Below are 21,664 nucleotides of genomic sequence, written 5' to 3' on the forward strand. Positions count from 1 at the left end.
AATTCACAAAATCCGAGTTGATAAATTCGTTGATGAATATTCAATTTCAATAAACTTCTTTAGTTATAAATTCCAGAAGTTTATTAATTCATCTTACATCTCCAAAATGTACACAGACATACTGACATGTTTCTAAAAATAATGCATGTCCTATACTGTATAATATGGGAAAATGCATTTCCATTGAAAACTTGATATGCGAAATTTGGCTGCTATTACAATACCTTTCTTATTGTATATATATGCGGTCAGTTAACAAATAAGAACTATATAAAAATCTTTTTTAATTCACTGGAAAAAAATTTGTTATTTGTCATGTGAAAATATGATAAAAAAATATTGAAATGAGCTTTTAATGTTTCAAATTCCTTTATTAATGGTACATAAAAAAGTTTAACAACAATTTTATGTTAAAAATTAAAAAATGAACAAAATATTTAAAAACCTCACTTAGACGCACACAAACAAACACAAAATATTAATGCAGTTACAAGTACACGTATTGCCACCTATTTGTTACTTTTGTAAACCACCTTCAACAATATTATTTATCACTTTAAAATATCTAATAAAATTCGTTAAGTTTCCATTCCCCTTCTCCCTCAACTCTTTAATAAATTGACTGGTAATTATTTGTATCTTGAATTTCTATTATTAGACATGGGAAATTTCTGAAATTTTACAATTTTTTATACATTTATGTGCATCTTTACATTTTATTGCATATTAAAATGTAAAAAAAGAAGAAGAATAAAAAGATGGTGAAGAAAAATAGAAAGATGGTAAAAAATCATGGTAATAAACAGAAATGGTGTAATCGAGCTTAGAAATTTGCTTGTTTGTTTTGATTTTTCACCTGGCATCTATACATTTGTGCATTTCTATATTTAATATGACAATTACGGTTTAATATGTTGACCACTTTTAATTTTAATATATGTATATGTGGTATTATGAGGTCCATAAAATGATCCAGATGACCATAATTGTTTTTATTAACTTATAAACACAGAAAAAAAAAATATCAAATGATTTATAATTTCTGGTATAATTTTAAGAGTAAAATTTTTTAATGATTAATAATAACAATTTTATAGTGAAATTTTCGCAATTTATTAATGTTATCATAGTAAATTAAATATATATATATATAGCAATCATGTAATATATAGCAAGTATGTATATGTATATGCACATTATATGCATTTTCTTTTATTAGTAATTAACAAATATAGTTATGCACTTATTCAATGTATAATACAAGGTGTAAAGTCAAAAATTTTATTCAATACAATAAATTAAGCTTCCGTGTTTTTAAAAATGATGTGAAATCCAAAATATGCAATCTATCTTTTAAAAATACATACTAAAAGCTACATTCAAAAAGTAATTCATCATACTTTTCATTGAATCAATTAGTTGATAACCTTAGTAAAAATTTCTAGTATCTGAATTCCCATTAAAGAAAGGTTTGTTTTATGTAGGCTGGTATTCTTGAGTACAGATTCGACTAGTTAGGTGTAGAAGAAACATCCATTTGAACAAAAAAGAACAAGTGCAATTTTTTTTTATTAGAATGCGGAATTTTTAAAGTTTCAATACCGCAGCAAAATCGTTCGGCTTTTAAATTTAATTTATTTATTTTGTTCTTCAATAGCACATGTACGTATTAAAAGGTTATCTCAGTCTGTACAAATAAATGGTGCTCTGCATCTTTCTCAATTTTAAGTTTCTTGTGGTGTATTGATATCTAAGAAAGTGGCAACAATTTGAATATTCTATGAGTATTGCTCTCAAAGTATCATTATCAAAAGTATCATTGTCATTTACGTAAACGAAGTAAGTATTCTGTCACTCGTGTTCCGTTCTTTTCCTATAATTTTTTTAAATATTTGGTGCACATAGTATGAAATTTAATGGGCTTGTCTACACCCAGTGTTTATGTTTTCGATAAATATTTCTGTAAAGGCTTTCCATATATATTTCTGTTATACGTGTGTATGTGTGTCTATTTGTATACCGTAAAAATTTTAATTTTCTATTTTCAAGCATATTTTTTTTAATAAACATCGTCTGTCTTTTATAATCTTTTTGTTTTTCCAGAATTTTAAAAATGGAAATAAAATTATAAGAGAGAAGAAAGTAACTTAAGAAAAATAACAAAAACAAAAACAAAAAAATATTTACTCTTTTTTTTATTTATTTCTTAATCCAGAAAAAAAGTTTTCGATTTAAAGGCTACACTTTAGACCTCAACTTACATTAAACCAAAGAAAGCAAGAAAGAAATTTTTCATTTTCTTCTCTTAAACAAGTTGAGCACATTTTGTGTTTGTTCAAAAAACCATCAGATACACCGCTCCTTTTGGATTTTTGGATAAGATTGCATTTATGACCATAACTGAAAAATGCATAATGTGCTATTATGGTGACATTTTTTGTTTTTCTTTTTTTTTCCTTTTCATTTATTTTTAAAGAAAAATTGAAATTCTTTAAGAGTCGGAAAAGAAAGTTTTTCACTTAAATCTTTTGTTAGTTTGTTTATGGTTGTGTGCGTGTGTGTATAATCGAGCAAGTGATTCAGTATTGAATTGAAAATTTGCTAGGATGATTTTGTCTTTTGGTCATTATTTTTCTTTTTGTTGCGTTTTTAATTTTTTTTTCTAAAAAAGAAGTTCAATTAAATTTTTGTTTCTTGAAATTTTTATACTACAAAGATACAGCAAATAAAAAAAAACAAAAAAAGGTGTGACGAAGGGCCTTAAAAAATTTACAAATAAAATGAAAATACAACAATTAATTTTTATTTTCATCTTTCCAATTTCTAAAAGGGCATATGGTTAAAATTCTTCATGTCATCACCCCGTAGTGCTTGCTAATCTTAGCATTAAATTTCGATTTAAATCAAGTCCAATAAATTATGTTGTGTGAAAGATTTATGTATGTTGTTAAAAAATTTAATAAAAGGCAAACAAAAAAAAACATTATTCTTATAAATTTAAGATGAAAATTGAGATGGACGAAGAAATTTCGTCCATCTGCCCTTTACCAAAGAAAAAATTTAAGAAAAATTTACAAATTTAAGGATTTTCATAATAAAAATAAAATATTTTGCTGTCATGTTCACAGAACGGCAACAACGTGAGTTCTTTCTCAAAAATTACACTTTAAGTGTTAAGAGAGAAGAAAGTGACCTAACATAGCATTGAATTTAGCTTAAGCATAAAATCAAATTATAAAACAAAAATAGACTCTATTAACTCATATTGATTATTCATTATTATATATCTCAGTTGTTACATTACAATTTGTATTATGAATTGCTTAGGCAAAGCACGGAATAGCCAAAGAAAGTCACCATCAACACGCATAATATGTAAAATAGTCACTGAGAATAGTCAATGAGAAAGAAGAAAGGAGTGATAGAGTCTTAGTAAAACTTAGAGTATCATATTAGGAGAAATGCAAAAATTGGTATGCTCTTCAAGAATATTTAGAACTTACTAAAAGTACAATTTTTAATTTATCGTCATAATTTGCCCAAATTAAATTCAAAATTTTTATTAGAAATCAAAAATTTTCTGATTCAGTTTGAGTAGCTATTCGATTGCCGTATACAATAAAAAAATTTTCATACATGATACCAAATTATTATGCGCTTATATAAAAGGTTTGTCGCTATTTTTTATTTTCATTACATTATTGTTATACGGTTTTGTCTCACAAAAAAAAAAATGTATAAAAAAATATAAAAATGCTTATGTCCGGAAATTCAAAGTACATACCAAGGGCCATTAAATTTAAGATGAAAAGAAAGGAAAGGAAAAAAAAAATTCCATTTGAATCTATTTTAAGGAGGACGCCATATCATAATATTATTGAAATTTTATTAAGATTTACGCACAATATTATGTTGAGAGTACTTGATGAAATATAGGTAAAAAAAACTCTAATATTACGTAATGTTAATCATAGTTACCTTACTCATTGTTGATATGTTATAGGTACATGTACTTAAAATTTATTTTTTATTTTCTTTAAGATTTTGAATAATTAATTAAAATTGAAAAAAATTTAAATAAAAAAAAAATTTTGTTATAGGGAAAAAATTTGGTCAGCTTTAAGACATTCAAATAAAAAACTGAAATTGTATGCAAGAATAAAATTGGTGAGGGTTTTTCATAATTATGATTGAGATAATTGAATTTTCAATAATATTTTTATTGTATATCAGGCCTGAACGAATTTCCAATTATTTTAATTATTTGTCAACACTATTGGAGGCAACAATGATAATTTTAAAGATGGAGCTCTCTTAACTGTCATTTCATTACCTATATTAATTTTTTTCCATAAGCATTTGTTATAAAATTTACATATAGGGAGCACAGTATACCCATATATTTCCAGATTTCTTTAGTACATAAGCTTTACATTCTCAGCTCTTTAAAACGAAACACCAACTTTATTGTACGTTTATTTGACATATCATTTATGCATAGTTTGATTGGATAGATTATTTTTAGGCTAAACAGAATTCAGCTTTCAATGCAATTTTTCAAAAGGGCTGCAATATTGGTAAATCACTTTTAATTTTGTTTTTGGCTAAAAATATTAAAATTTAGTGCTCAAAAACATTATGGAGCCTATGAATTTGTTGCCTAAACCTCTTATTATGAAAATTTGAGAAATATTGAAAATTTACATTTAGTTTAGAATGAAATCTGGTATATAAAGATAAACTGCGTAATACATTGATAGTCGGTTATACTGCATAAATACATCGATACTACAGTTTTACTGTCGCTACGAAAATCGTGATAATTTTTAACGTAATATCGATATACATGAAATTATACCCATCCCTGCTAATAATTGAAAATAAAATTTGTTTGCTGGATGTAAAATCTTCTAATTAAAATTTCTTTATAAAATGTCTACTGTTTCTTATAATGCGCATTATTCTAGGGCGAGGTGCAAAATGAATCCGGCTCTGTCATGTATAAATTTCAATATGGTCATAATAATGTCATTAAATTACCTTTATTTGCTTTAAAAGCAATTTTTTTTAAAATATAATTAGGGATTTTTCTTAAAATATGAAAAAAAAACTTAAGTAAAATAAAGAAAATTGTTGAAAAATTTTATTTATTTTTCTTTTAATTCAAAAAAACGCGAATTTAAGAATTCAAAACGTTTAGGAATTTATTTACGTTTTTTTTTTTCGTCACATTTTAAATTTGGAATATGCGAGTGCTTTGAGAAAGTTTTTTATTTGTATAAAAGTTTTTTTTTTTGTTTTTCGAAATTAATTGTTAAACGAAATTTCCTAAAAATAATTTTCATTGATTTATTTGATTTAAATTACATTCAAACAATATACAAAGCATATTTTGGTATATAAGAGTTGGCCATATAAGCTCTAATGTTAAAATTGGGGTCGCCAATAATGTTATTATCCTCCACAATATAATAAAAATTTTCTTATTGTTTCTTTCTTATTGTTTCAATTTCATTAGAAAAGTAAGCCAGCTTTTGAAATATTAAAAAATAAAAGAATTTAGTCTATTATTTTATATAAAAGATTTAAATGAAAAAAGATTAAGAAAATACCATTTAATTTTCTATTAAAAAAATTAACATTTTTATTTAATTTTAAATCTTTTTTAATAAAACGCAATTTTTTTAAATATAATAAATTTTGCGTTTACTTTTTCTGAAAAGTTTTCGCATTAAATTCAGCGTTAATTTGCATAGTCTTTGTAAATAAAAGCGCATTCACAATAGTCCGATTCGAAATTGCGTGAAAGCGACTATTCAATATCGCATTTTCGTAAACAAATTTACAATGATTGTGTTGCGTATGACACTTTTAATATGTTTTGCAAGTTTGTATTTGATCTTAATTCTTGTTATCTGAATTTTTACTTTAATATTATTAATTAAATTTATTATTATTTGTCATAAATATTTCATAAAAATGGAATTGGCAGAAAATTTAAATTATTTGGCATTTGTCAAAAATATTGTCATATTGCATAGTGAGTGCATAAAAATTTCAGTGATTTTAGAAGTTTAATTTTTGTATTTCGTGGGGTTGTTATTTACCCCGCTTAAATGAATGCAATGAAAAAAGCTTTGGCATAGTCCATTGAGTTCCATTGAAACTTTGATTTTTGAGTGCTTATGAGCTTATAATACAATTCCCCGAAAATTCATTTCAACAGTGTCTTTTATTGATTTTTCGCTCAAAAAAAAATCATGTTATGTGAATGCGTTGTGTTCCAATGTGTAGCACTGAAAGTCCATACTTGAAATTAACATTTATTTTTTAAGCCCTTGCCTTACAATTAAATCTCGAAGAATAGTACGCGTGCAGACAATTTAATTTAGCGCAATTCTATGTGTGGAATTATCATAAAATCAAATTTAAGTATTTAATTTAGTATACATTATTTAATTTTATATAAAAGTAAAAACTATTCTTGATATAAAGAAAATTCTTGATATACACAGTTTCCCATTAATTATCACTTTTACATTCCAATTGTTCTAATGTGTTTTCATCATATATTTCACAGTCAGAATTATTACTTTCGTATAATAAATTTTCAATTGTTTCAGACATTCTTAGAATTATTTTTCACGAATGGAATGGAAAAATGTTAAAAGTTCTTTTTAACTCCAAACAATTAGGCTATAGCTATAGAATTGTAGTAAACTCGTAAAATATTTCAATTAGACAAACTAAATTAAAAAAAAACTCTTAAAACCGTTATCTATATTAAGGTCAATTTAGCTAGAATATAAAAAAGACCATGTGCAACAATAATTCATATGATTTTAAACATTAAAATATACTGTGGGCGACGTTCGTCACATTCGAATTTAGTACAGAAAATCTAGGTGTTAAATAATAAAATTTAAAACTTGATCGATGTTTGAACTATAACTTTTCCAATTTTGATACGCATAAAGTAACATGTTGTTGTCTAGGCTATTGGTCGTTTACATTACGAATTTCATATTAAAAAACCTTAGTAAGTTCACAAACCAGTTGAATCTTTAATTAAAAAATTTATCTATTAAAATCTTATTAATTACTTGATTAAAAAGAAAATGGAAATTATTTTCTCATTAACGTGACCACATCCATTTAATGTCTCTAATACACGATTATCTTTTAATGAAACAGCGACGTTTTAGTTTTTTAAAGCAAATCTGTGATTTTTTATTTTATTTTTATTGAAAATCATAATGCATTTTTATGTAAAATTTAAAGTTTTCTCACGATTAAAGAATTAATTTTTTTGTTTCAATAAATCTCTTTATTATTTAAATGCAACATAATAAGTCTTTTGTTAAATTAGGTTAATGTTATAATATAAAAAACTTAATATACAAGAATATTTAAATAAAAAAATATAATATTAAATGACATTCTTTTGAAACAATGTTTTATTAACCATTTATGTATAGAGTCAATATGATTTACATAGATTTCATGCAGATCTCCAAATGAAGAACAACTTATAACAATACCATTTTTAAAATAATTTCCAAATTCCAACTGACTAATAATCGCCTTTATTATTTCTCTCTTTAACAATGCCATTTAACACAATTCTTTTTAATGTCGTCATGTCATCAATTTCGGAAAAAGAAAAACATAAAGAACGTTAAAAAATATAAAAAAGAAAAAAACATTTTACGGCTTTACGCCCATCTTTTGTTTTCGATTCATATTTATAGTTATGAGCAAATTTATTACATTCCTACATACAAACAGTTTCGAATTCTCTCATTAATTTATAACGGTTTGTTAAATTATCATTAACTTTGTAATGAGTATTGATTGCATGTTTTTATTCTTTATTTCCGCCCCTTATTTTGTACTCTTAAGGTTTACATACAAATAAATGGCTGTCAGGTTTTTTCTTTTCATAGTTATTTTGATTTAATGTCAACATTAGAACTTTTTGGTCATAATTAATATACAAATATATGTATAGAGAAAATATGATTAGGCTTATGATCCACTCTTTAGATTTTTTGTTATAAACTGTTTTGTAATAGGCGTTCTAAAATATTTGAATATAAGTTTTTTGTTTTAACTAAATTCAGCCAACTAAGCCGTCTTCACTTTGCTGAAAGAAGTCTGTGTATTGCATACGTTCGCATTGTAAATTGTTTACCGCGTTTTAGTCGAAAGGTGTAGCATGTGCCTAGAATATATTTTATGAAAAAATGTACCAGAAGTAGAACGTTCACCTGGATAGCCATTAGGTCAGTGGGTCGGATTTGATTAAATGAAAAAAGATTTTTAATTTTTCTGCCTTGGCACTTGATCTTCTTTTTCTGAAGGTTTATGGAGGACACCTGTATTATCTTTCCCTGTGTCTAAAAATGTTGTTTTTGAATGATATTTACTTAACATATTCGAAATAGCGGCAAAATTCGAAATTATTCGCTCACAATATTAATGGAAAGAACATAAACCTGGTCAAGCAAGTTTTAAAATACTTATTGTTTATAAAGTTTAATCAGTCCATATAACGATTTCCTTCGTTCCCTATTTTCATTACTCTTAATCAGTCAGTCCCTATTTTTTTACTCTTAATTAAGATATCATTCAGTTTAGAATAAGTTGTTTAATCATAACTTTCTTATTATAGTCCCTCTTTTTTAATTTCTTTCCCTCTTGGCAGTTAGAAAGAGAATGTTCTCATGTTGTGAGAATATACAAAGAATATTACATTCAAAAATACCGTTACCAACTAGTTTATTGTAATAAATAAAAAATATTATAAAGGTTATGATTTTATGAACAAAAGGTACAATGGCGTGTAAGTAAATTGCACGAAAATTATAGACAATTGAATTTTTCAAAAAAAAAAAATAAGTTTGCACGATATTTATTCTTTTTGACATTTAAGAATTAGAATTTTTTTAAAAAAATTTGACCGTAAAAATTTTATGATAAAAAAAATTTTCTATTTTGAAAACTTTAAAATTCTATTTTCCAGCTTTTTACTCACATTATTACTCGTATTAATGGTTGTATAATTATGAAGACCACCAATTTTTTATAATATTCTATTACTAATTTTCATAATTAATTACAAACCTATTTTCTGCCAATTTAATTTTTTAATATTTTGTTCTCATTTCTTTCTTTCATAACGTTCTTATAACAATTACCATTTTTTATTATTTTTTAAGCATTTCTGTCTTCTTCCATATTATTACAATAATTTAAAAATACATAATTTTTCTACATCAACTTCCTCGGATCAATTACATAAGTTAACAAAAGCAACAAATTATAAACTTCTCATGTTAGTATGATTTCTGACCACATTAAACGCTTTAAGCGTTTCATTCACGTCATAAACAACAAAAATGCCAAAATTAATAAAATAAAAACAAAATATGTACAACACATAACAGTTTTTGACCAGTTTTTTTACCGTAAGCTAGTTTTAATTTAATTTAAAAACAAAAATGTGTGGTAAAACAGTAAAACTTCGGTATAATTGTCTTGTTTCTGAATTTCTAAGTGCAAACACAATTCAATATTTTTGATTATTTTCTTCTATAGTTCGCGTCTAATGTAATTCAAATTTTCTCAATGAATTTTTGTTTTTTTTTTTTGTACTGTTATATAATAATTACATTTCTTTTCTAAATTCTAATATTTTGCTTTTTAGAATTATTGGGTTTTAAAGTCTAGATCATCATCAAATATAGTATATGTCAATTTCACTGGCGCCAGAAAAATTACCATATATCAGTATGCAGAACAAAGTACTTATAATTTATTTTAAATAAAAATTATTGTATTATGTAATTGTTTTAAGCGCACAATAATATTTTTACCTAGCCATACTCTTCATTATATAAAACATTTATAAAAAAATTTGGATGAAAGAAACTGTAATAGGCATAAATAATAGATTACTTTAAAATAGATTACTTTTTACTTTGTTGTATAAAGGATGAATGGCAAATACTTCAAATTTAAATTTGTAGGTTGGTTTTCGCTCCTGTATAACAGAATACGTTTTTTGTATAACAGAAAACATCTCTTGTATAACAGAATAAAAAAAAAACACGTTCTATTTACGAAATACGAACTATTCGTTTCATGCCAATGGAACGCAATTAATGGAATAATGGAAAACTTCCAAGTTACAAAAATTTTATAATGGGAAATAACTCGACTGGACAATCAACTTAATATGAATTTAAAAAATAATAAAAATATTTGTCAAATTTTAAAACAAGTAAATGGGTGCAAGAACAAATTTGAGTTTCTTTAAAAACAAGACTTCACTGTAATCATGCATGTCATTCAGAAATTTCAGAAAAAAAAAAGTAGAATTAAAAAATAAAAATTAAAACAAATAATAACAAAATAAGAAAACAATTTTAAACTTTGTGGTGCTCATAATATGAAAGTCAATGTCCCCTGTAAACTGGTCGTTTTATTCTATTATTCGTTCACTTCACACTCACGAACTAAAAACACAAAACAAAAAAAGCAGAAAAAAAAATTGAAATGTGGGTCTTTTCACATTCTTTACGCTCTGCTTTTTTTTTTCTTTCTCATTTTTTTTTTAATTTTAAAGTTGGTGTCGATTGTTGAATAGCATGAATTTTACTGGCATGGCAATGATGATTAATATTTTAGTACCATTCTAATTTTAATATTTTTTTTTTATATTTTGGTTTCAGTTCCATATTTGGAAGAGAAAAAAATAAGATTCTTTTGAATTTATTAACACGTAGAATTTAAAATGTAAGCTGTATGTATGTATGTGTATAACTGGGGTACTTTATTTATGTTTCGAATCAGGTCAAAACCGCAAAATTTAAATAATAGAAATTGTAGAATAAAAAAAAGGTGTATCTTTCGTAACGATTATGAAAGATTTTAACCCAATTTCCTTTTTAATTCAGTTTTTGGTAGGTACGTTAGTGAACTTTGAAGATATTAGATTAAACTGTATAAAAAAAATTTGAATACATTTTATTTATTTGGTTATCATTAAGAAAAATTTAAGAACTGTTTAGGTTTCTTTGGAAACCTAAATTTATTTTAAATTAATTTTTTACCTCATTCTAAAGATGGAAATCTATAATTTGTATTTGAATATTTTGTTGGCTGGTGAACCATTTTGATTTTTTTCGGTACTGGACTATTTAAAGATCAATGATAATAGTAATTTCACTTGTTAAATTAACTGTTTACACGGCCAGTAAATTTGAGTTCTTCTAGAACAAAAAACTTTATACTTTGTTATCTTTTGGGGCAATATTTTGTAAAAAGTTTGCATAAATAGTAAATTCAAATATAATTTGTTTTACTAATTTATTATCGAATTTTAAAGATGATTTCTATATGACCATACTAACTGCGCAAGATTGAAAATTGAGGGTTTTCGAATAGAAAGGAAATCGGTTTATGCTTTGGGATGTCATATAGTTTACTGTGGCGACGCTATGGAAATTTTTAGAAAATGATAGCAACTAATGTTATGCTGTATCGAATTTGATTAGGTAGTCGTTTTTCTTATTCTGAGGGTTTAGCTCTAACTATTATATTGCTTCAATATTTTTTGAGATGACTTCACATTTTCTGTTATTGATGAAATGATTTACACCTTTGTTGGGGCAGTCTTTATCCTAGACATGTGAGAAAAGGAGGCGTTTTGTGTTTTCCGATATTTACAGTTTTTCTCCATTTATTTTATAAAATTGGATTTTTATAAAATAAAAAATTCTAAAAATTGTCATGGGTTCACCTTTCTCTGTACAATCATTTTTTTATTCTAACATTCGTCAACTCTAACAAAAATTAAATTTTTGAGTGTAAGAATTTAAAAACCAAAAATATCATTTAGTCTTTTTATGTCACAAAAGTAGAAATGTCTTCTATTTTTTAATAATTATTCAAATTTCAACTTGATCAAAACTTTTAATTAAAAAATTAATAAATATTTTCTTTTTATTTCATTTTAGATAAATCAAACATTGAAATTCAAAATGAATTGGAAATCAACGATATTATTTTTAGCAATTCTTTATTCACATTCAACATTTTTAGTAAACAGTGTTCGTATTCCACCTAGATTTTCAAGAAATTCAAAATCAACAGTATCGAATACGACAGAAACAGTTCGAACAACAACTACAGCAACAACAAATGGTAATCAAAGTTCAGATAATGAAGAAAAATTAGATGAAACTTTTAAAAAAATTATGAAAACGACAACTGAGTCAATTATAGAAACGACATTGAATCCAACACATAAAATTCAACCAACTGTTTTACCATATTCAAATCGCAGGTATTTAGAACTTAATTTAGATAATTCTAATAATACATTCTTAAATCTATTTAAAACATTAGAATCTACTACTTCTAATTCTATTAATTTAACTTCTGTTACGGAAGATAGTGTTGATCCATTATTTAATGAATATAAAAAATCAAGTAATCATATTGTAAATGAATTCTTTAAGAAAAGCGTACACTATTTACTGAACGATCGTTCTACAAATTCGAAAATATTAAATTTTGCCTCTAATCTAACAGAACCATTGTCATCATCAGATGAAGTGGAACAAAAACAATCCGATTCATTTCTATATAATATTTATCCAAAAAATTCATTGAATTATAAATTTTCACATTTCCCACAATCAATGCAGCAGCAACCAATTAAAGTCGAAAGCACACAAATAATTCCAGATTTTCAAAATGCAGGTGACATAATTAGTCATCAAACATTGCATTATTATATACCAGTAACACCAGTAATACAACAACAAATTCAGAAATTACAAAATCCAACTGTTGTTCCAACTCAACAATTTCTTCAAGTTCTACCTGCCGTTTTACCAAATCAAACTCCACCTGATCCATTTCAGCAACAAATGTTTAATAGCTTTTCAGATCAATTTATAAAACCTACAACATCACCTACACCCACAATTATTATAACATCACGACCTCACAAAAAGGATCCGCCAGATATTTATATGAGTCAAAATTCTAATGGTAGTCAACCTTATGCCGAAGTTCGTCCAACGTTTCCCAGTTTTGTAGAGGAATCACAGCAAATTGTTGTATTAAATCAGAATAATCTATCCACATGGAATTCTTCAGGACAAATTTCATCAAACTTAAATAATTTGGAACAAGATATGGAACTTTTGTTTTCTAATCAAAAAAGGAAAAGAAAAAAACCACAACCAGAACATTTATCATTCCAAGATCCTTCTGATCCAGATCCTGTCTTTTCAGAAGAGACAGAAACTGGAAACCAATATGGTAGTACAACTGAAGATCCATACATTCAATCAAATGTAAAATCAGAGGCAATCGCTCCACCAAATAATAAATGCCCTGATGTTAAAGTAACAGTTGATCAGGTTACTTTAAATTTGCATTCAAATCTTGGACCTTGCGGGAAAGTTGATGTTAATCTGAATAAAGAAACAGATCCAGCAGATGATCCCAACAAAACTGCAAAAGATAAAAAGAAGAACAAAGATAAAACTCAGCAAGCAGCACTTCTGGAGTCACAAGCCGTAGTAGCCGAACAATCCCCGCTTTTCATATCACCTGCAGTAGCAGGTGGTGCTGCCGGAACAGCCATATTGAGTGGTGCTGCTGTTGCGGCTCCAGTTGCATCTGTAGCCGCAGCAAGTGCAGCAGGTGCTGCTGGTGGCGCTCTTGGTGGCGGGCTGGGAGCTGGTCTCGGTTCAGGGCTTGGAAACGGACTGGGTGCAGGGCTTGGGGCAGGGCTTGGTGCTGGGCTGGGTGGAGGATTAGGTGCTGGAATTGGTGCCGGTTTGGGTGGAGGTCTCGCAGCAGGACTTGTTGGTGCAGGGCTTGGAGGAGCTGGTGCCCTTGGGGCTGGTGCTCTTGGAGCTGGTGGCTTAGGCAGTGCCATTGCTGGAAGCGGTGGACTTGGAGGAGCGGGGTTGGGAATAGGAGGGGGAGGATTGGGCGGAGGGGGCCTTGGGGCGATTGGTGGTGCAGGAGTTGGTGGAGGAGGACTTGGGAGTGCGGGAATAGGTGCAGGTGGCCTCGGTATTGGAGGAGGTCTTGGTGGAGGAGGTTTGGGCGGAGGTGGGCTTGGTGGGGCCGGTTTGGGAGGAGGTGGGCTTGGTGGGGCAGGTTTGGGAGGAGGTGGGCTCGGTGGGGCAGGTTTGGGTGGAGGTGGACTTGGTGCAGCTGCAGCAATTGTCGATCCTGCAAGTTCATTATCGGTAGCTACCCCAATTACCGCTGGAGGGGGAAATCTGATATCACCATTTGGTGGTCTAGCTACTGGTGGTGGGGGAGGAGGAGGTGGCGGAGGCTTCGTGGGTGGAGGAGGTGGAGGACTTGGTGGTGGAGGTGGCCATCATGGTGCCCAGTCACAGACTATTGCAATCATTGAAGATCCGCATGGTATTCTTCTTGGAGCACATGGTATTGGTGCTGGGGGAGGCGGAGGTGGTGGTGGAGGAGGTGGTCACCATAAACGTAAAAAGAAAAAACTTCAAAATAGTTTTTATACTGGCATGCAGATGGTTGCATTGGTATTTATGAAATTTTTTGGTTTAGTATCAATAATTAATCCCTTTACATTTAGCTTCTGGGTGATGATGTTATCACCTCTTGGAATTTTATTAGCTAAAAGTGCAATGCTTGCAATGATTGTTTACCCATTGGCAGCGTTTGTGATTGGTGATGCGGCTAAAACACCTAAAAGGTCACCTGGTTCCACAATTGTAGTTCATCGACACAGATATTTGAAACCAAAAAAAATTCATAAACATCATCCAACAAAAGTTGTTCATGTACATTTACCCAATAAGCCTACTCATCCAAATTCATATCATCATCCACACAAACATTATCCCAAAGAACAACATAATTCATATCATTATAATCCACCACAATTTCAACCACACAAATATGAGGAACATCATTACCATCATCATCATCATCATCAAGAACCCGTAACAACTTATCAGCAATCATATGAACTTCAAACTCCCAATAGTTATGTAAAACATGGTGTTTGGACACCATCTCATCATAGTCATACTTCAAACCATCATCATCTAAAAAAACCTTTTAATCATGAAATTGTTACACCAAAATATATTACAACGACTTATAAAACTCCAAGTTCATATTATCATTCTTCATCAATAGAAACACATAAACCAGAATATCATAGTATTCCTATTTCTTATTATAGTTCACAAAGTATAGAAAATCATAAACCAAAATACCATCATAGTTTTTCAAATATAAATTCTGGTATAACTAGTAGTCATCATCCTGTATCAGAAGAATTATCACAACAACAATCTTATGAATGGTCACAACCAGAAATTTATGTTTCTGATCCAATTAGAATTGAAACATCAGATTTTCCATATCGAAGAAATGATAATACGAGTGACGTTGATAATAAAAAAACAAAAAATAAAGTTATTATACGGCCGATTAAAGGAATAGCTCAGAAGCCCATTTTAGTTCCACAGCCACAGTTAACACTTAAGCCAAAACCTACAATTTTACCAATAGTATTAAAAAATTATAGTAGAGTTCGAAAAGTAAATTCTTCTAGTGGTCGAAATAATCAATTGAAATTGAAACGAACTAGAGAACCGCGTTCCATTTCATCTGAGCAAATGGAATATTTAGAGAAAATAGAACAATTTTATAAAAAATCTTTAGAAAAATTTTCAAATAATTTAAAATTATAAAAAATATTTTTTTTTTTTACTTTTGACCAAAGATAATTAGTTTGAAAGCAATGCATTTATTAAAATGACTGAAATTTTTTTTTCGCAGTGTATGCACAATAAGAAAAAAATTTATTAGGTAGTTAAGAAACTTATACAATTCTCTAAATATTCCATGTTAGAATATCGATATTAAATACTTCATATTTTTGAAATCAAAATTAAATTTCAAGGGGCAATTTCAACTGAAGCAAAGCAGTTTTCAATATTAAGAAGAAGAAAAATTCGGAATTGAAGTTTAAATTTTTACAATAATGCCTTTAATTTTTATGTGTTAAAAAAATGCCACTACGTAAAGTTGCCATATTAACAAAAATTTCTTTATGCAATTTTTAATATAATTTTCAGTATTAAATTTTATTTTTAAAAATTAAATTTTGGATCAGATCACTATCTCGTCATTTATTTTAATATTTAAGTTATGTATTACTTTCTATATGCTAAATTAAAAATTCTCTATAAATAATAGTTTCAATAATTTTCATTATCTATATATAGCTATTATCTTTGTTAATCCATTCCTATAATTATAAACCTTATATTCTATCTAAAATTTAATAAAAAATTGTAATAATAACTGTAATTAAAAATAAAATGTACAAAATTAATTAAATTATTTAAAGACGCTTGTCTCTAAACCTAAAATTATTATTAATTTTTTTATATAGTATTTTAACAATGTAATTTATATTATTATTTATAAAATTATTTCTAAATTAAAAACAAAAAAATTAACTTTAAATTTAAGTCTATTTATAAATTAAAAGCTTATATGAAAATAACTTTAAAATGTAAAATAAATTTATTTTTTATCTCTATACTTTTATTTTACTCTATAAAGAAAATTTTGTAATATTCTATAACTATTTGGTAATACTCTATAGTCTATAACTATATATGAAATTCTTTAAAATTCTCTATATGTATTTGTAAATGTTAAACTATTTCATATGTCTTTATTCTTTAATTTCAAAAATGAAAATTGCTTTTGGCTTTCAATACTCGAACTATTCAAAATAAAAAAAATAAAAAAAATTATATTCTATTTTTTATCTTAATTATTCTAGCTGCTATGTAAAATTCTCTATTTTATTTATTAAACTAAATGTAATAATCTTAAATATTAAATAATAATGAATAGTAATTTGTAAATTAAAATATTATATATAAAACAAATGTAATTTCTAAAAACTATGATAACATTTTTATAAAAAAATATTTACAATCGTACAATTACTGGAATGAAATAATATTAAATTCAAAATATTGTTATTATTCATCATAGTGCCTGACATCGTAATTGCATATGTGACGTCGTAAATACAATGTGTCATAATCTTAACTGTGAACCAAAAAAAATTTGACACTATCATGTATGATCGTAATACAATTGACAATAAAATATTTGTATTGCATTTTTCTGACATGAGTTGGAATTTTGTGTGTTCAAAAATCTCTCGATTGTAGATTTTATAACCATTTTTTTTTGGACTATATGTCAGGCTGATTTAAATCACAGCTAATAAGTAAATATATACAATCGATTTTTACATTAAATTTTAGTATTTCTTAATTGAATTAATTAAATAATTCGTAATATTTTGTGAATTTAGTATTATTTCATGCAATAAATAAATTTAATTAGCTTACATTAAATGTTTGTAATTTAGAAGTGAAACACTAAATAATTAACGTTTAAAATAATGTAACTGTAAAATTATCTAAATATAAATAATTTATATTTCATAAAATAGTCTTAAAAAGTGTACATATATATAAAATTAAAACGCTTTCCTCTCTTAATGAAAACATTCTCTTTTCTAATTCAAAATTAAGACTTACCTTCTAAACAAAAATTTAATTTACTCTTTAAATAATTCGGAATTATAAATACTTACTCTTTTACTTCTAAAACTAGAATAACATTATTAATTTTATTATTAATAAATATAATAATAATAAAAAAAAACAAAATTTCTTTTTGTACAAAAGCTTCTTTTAATATTTAACAAGACTTTTACATACCTGTATTTATTTTGTATAATAAATTTATTGTTATTTAACCAAAGTTCAAAACTAAAAATTATAGAAATAATTAAAATAAATTTTTTTTTTTAGTTTTAATAAAATAAAATAATTAAAAATAAAAAATTCAAATATAAGAAATAAATAACATTGTAGTTTTAATTATCCACGTAAAAATATTTTTTTAGATTAAAGATTTCAGAAAAACTGTTATAAACTGTAAGTTTTTATAATATTTACTAAATTAAGCACATATAATATTCCCTAATTTCAAAAATGCAGTAATACCGTATTGTTATACATTTCAATAATTACAACTTAAGAGTGAATTGTGAATTAGTTACGTATTATTGCAATTTTGAATTCAGAGTATTTTTACATTCGATAATGTCAAAACAATTGTAATTTATTCCATATCACAATTATTACGTAAGTATGTGCTGTCATATAAATTACTGTAACGATAAGAAAAATAATTTAACATATATTTTGACATTTGTCAAATTTACATAATAATTTGACGATATAGAGTAAATTGACAATATCGAAGTTAAAATATTTTTCTAAAATTTTTAATAATAATGTGAAATAAATTGCATGTTTTACATTAAAAAAACACACATTTGTATTATAAATCATGAACGTAATAAATTAAAAACTTCATTAAAGAATGTAAGTAGCTCTAAGATTTTATATTCATTTGTAAAATTAATTCACTTCTTCAACAATTTTAAAAACTATTGAATTTAATAAACCATATTAAAACTGCTATTCTTTTCATCCCTTATATTTTCACTAAATTCTTATACTTATTTTTTTAACATCGAATATAAAGCATCACATTAAAACTCTTATTTTCAGTTGCCCCAATATCTTTACAAATATACGTGTAGACATTTTTCTATTTATGATATATTAATTTTCATTTTTATTTACATATTTTTTTTTTCTTTTAGAGCTTATTCAAATCCTCACATTTTACATAAAAGTTTGAATAAAGTTAATCAAACGTCAGCCGTAAAACCTTCACCAAAGAATATTGGTTCAACAAAATTAAATTCAAATACTGATGATTATGATACACTTCATATGGGTGTTGCTGTACCACTTACACAAGAAGATTTAGAACGTGAAATTGCTAGTAATATACCAGCGGCAACAAATGTTCATAGTAAATTAATTGAAACTTCAACACCAAAGGGAAGTCTTTCAACATGGATACTCTTAAATCAAAATGAACAGAATGATAAACGTATGACACCAACTCCAATACCATTACATAAAGAGGCAAAAGTTGAAAAAATACAAAAACCAAAAATATCAACAACAATGAAACCAAAATATAAACCATCTTCATCAAATGGATCTGTAAAGCCATCACAGAAACCAAATGCAAAAGTAACTAAAATACCATCACTATTGGAAGAAAATAATAAAAAAGTAAAAATTCCAAATGAAAAACTTACTGCAGCACCTACTGCAAGACCTACTAAGCAAACAACTGTAAAAACAATTGGTGAAACTTTAGCAAAGAAGATAGTTAAAAAAGCATCGGCAACAATGGCTCCAACAGTAAAAACACCAAAAACTAAAGCCACAACTACAACCACGACTACAACAGAACCACCATCGAGTAGTACAGAATTAATAGAAACAACACCAGAACCACCGGTTGAAGTTTCATCCACCACTGTTGAATCCACAACATTTTTAATTATGGAACCAAAAGATGCTGATTTCGATTTACCAGCTGATCGATCGCCTGGAACTACTAAAAAACCTAAAAAAAATAAATCTAAAAAGAATAAAAATAAAAATGAACTGTCAAAAAAACCATCTAAATTATCATCAACTACAAATAAAGAGAAGCCACTTGCAACAAAAATTTACAATTATTTGGCACGGGAAGTAATGCCAACAGTTGGAATGGGACTTGTAGGTTTAACTGTTGCTGCTGGTTTAGCAACATATTTCTTAGCGCCATTTGGTGCTCTTCGTCGTTCTTATGAAATCACTGACCGAAAAGATGAATTACCACCATTTCCAAATGATGAATATGCTCCGAAAGAAGGTGCTACAGAAGAAGAAAATTATAGTCAAATTGTCGCTCCGAATTCACCTTACAGGAATAGTATACGTTATACTTTACGTCAACCAGGACCTAATTTAGGACCAAGACCAATGGGAAAATTTGTACAAGGTCCAGTTCCACCAGCTCAATATAGAATTCGTAATGTTGCTCCACCCAATTATCCAGCTATTTCTCAACCACAATATAATGGTTATGGTCCAAATCCATTACAAAGAAGAGATCAATATCCTCAACAGTTCTATAGATATACGAATGATCCACAAGATATGTACAGACAAAGCACATATTTACAAGCATATCAAGAACAACAACTTGAAAAAGAGAAACTATTGCAGGAACAATTATTATTACAGCAGCAACAGCAACAGCAGCAACAACAACAGCAACAACAACAGCAACAACAACAGCAGCAACAACAGCAACAACAAACACAGCAAGCTCAACAGGACAGCGCAGGTGATCAATTAGATAATATGCCGGATGACCAACATAATATGATGGATCAGCATATAGAACAGACAGTTGGTGATTCATATTTTCCAGAAGGAGATACACATTATTATGAAAATCATCAACCTAGTTACTCAGATATTCGACAATCATTTATAGAAAAGAATGTTCAACCCGGTATGGTATTCTCTGAAAATCCATACCAAGATTTACAATCAACTTCAATGCAAATTAATAGTAATGATAAGTCATCCGAACCAGAGAAATCATTTCAAACTGAAAGTAATAGCTTACCAATGATTGTTACACCAGAACCGAACATAGCCGACAATATTATGATAACAAATGAAAATATGCCAGAAGATAATATTCTTCGAAGACGTTCACAATTTATTGTTGGATCAATTCAAACTTCAACAGCAGAAAATGATCAAGCAACTTCTAAGGAAATAACTGTTGAAGCAGTACCAGAACATGGACCCCGTCGTCGTCGTAGAAAGCGTGATGTATATTATCAACGTGATACAAGTGAAAATGAAATCGATACAGAATTTAATACAAATCAAATGGGTTCTCAATCTATGAATGTATATAAACCAGAAAATTCTAATATTGTTATAAATACAACACCTAAATATCCTTCAATTAAGACAACAGTTCGTCCTTATCGGCCAATAACAACAAATATTAATAATACAAATACATTTTCAAATATGTTTAATATTTTCTTAAGAGATGCAACACGTGCTGTTCAAACAACAATTTCAGAAATTTCTGCTGTTATACCAAAATATTTGAGAGCTTTTGAACGTCTCATTAACGAATTGAGAATTATTAGTAATCATGCAATTCATAATAATAATAACAAAAATAACAGTTACACAAACAACGTAAATTTAGATAAAAATCCATCACAAAATTCACCAGCAACATCAAATTCACAAACAAATCAACATTAAGATTTTATTTATTAAAAATATTAAAAGGAGGATTTTTGTTCTCTTCCAAAATGCATACACAACATTTTTTTTTTTTTTCAAATATTGGAAATTCATTTTAAAATTAATTTTTCCTCACAATTATTTAAGTACATTTAAATGCATTTTATAAGAAAAACATTCTATAGGCAATTTTATAAATTTAATATTTAATTGAAAAAAAAAAAACAAAAAAAAAACACAGGAAAAAAAAAGTTATGAATATCAGAACTTGCTCCTCTTTCTTTATCATCTAGAAAAAAAAATTGGAAAATTTCAATGGGATTTTAAAATTGCTGCAG

The 21,664-nt window shown here is 27.2% G+C and overlaps 1 protein-coding gene across 1 annotated transcript in view; it reads left to right on the forward strand.

Moving 5' to 3' along the window:
- LOC129619039 (proteoglycan 4-like) overlaps window positions 1-21,344 on the forward strand; it is a 41,314-nt gene extending 19,970 nt beyond the window's left edge. The window contains exons 2-5 of the mRNA XM_055534116.1: window positions 12,024-12,352; window positions 18,800-20,301; window positions 20,374-21,055; window positions 21,119-21,344. Of these exons, the coding sequence (XP_055390091.1) occupies window positions 12,048-12,352; window positions 18,800-20,301; window positions 20,374-21,055; window positions 21,119-21,344 (2,715 nt within the window). The 5' untranslated portion in view covers window positions 12,024-12,047. The remainder of the gene's footprint in view (window positions 1-12,023; window positions 12,353-18,799; window positions 20,302-20,373; window positions 21,056-21,118) is intronic.
- Window positions 21,345-21,664: the final 320 nt, after the last annotated feature.

Source organism: Condylostylus longicornis, unplaced genomic scaffold (genome assembly GCF_029603195.1).
Source record: "Condylostylus longicornis isolate FDR11 unplaced genomic scaffold, ASM2960319v2 ptg000001l, whole genome shotgun sequence".
Classification (NCBI taxonomy): domain Eukaryota; kingdom Metazoa; phylum Arthropoda; class Insecta; order Diptera; family Dolichopodidae; genus Condylostylus; species Condylostylus longicornis.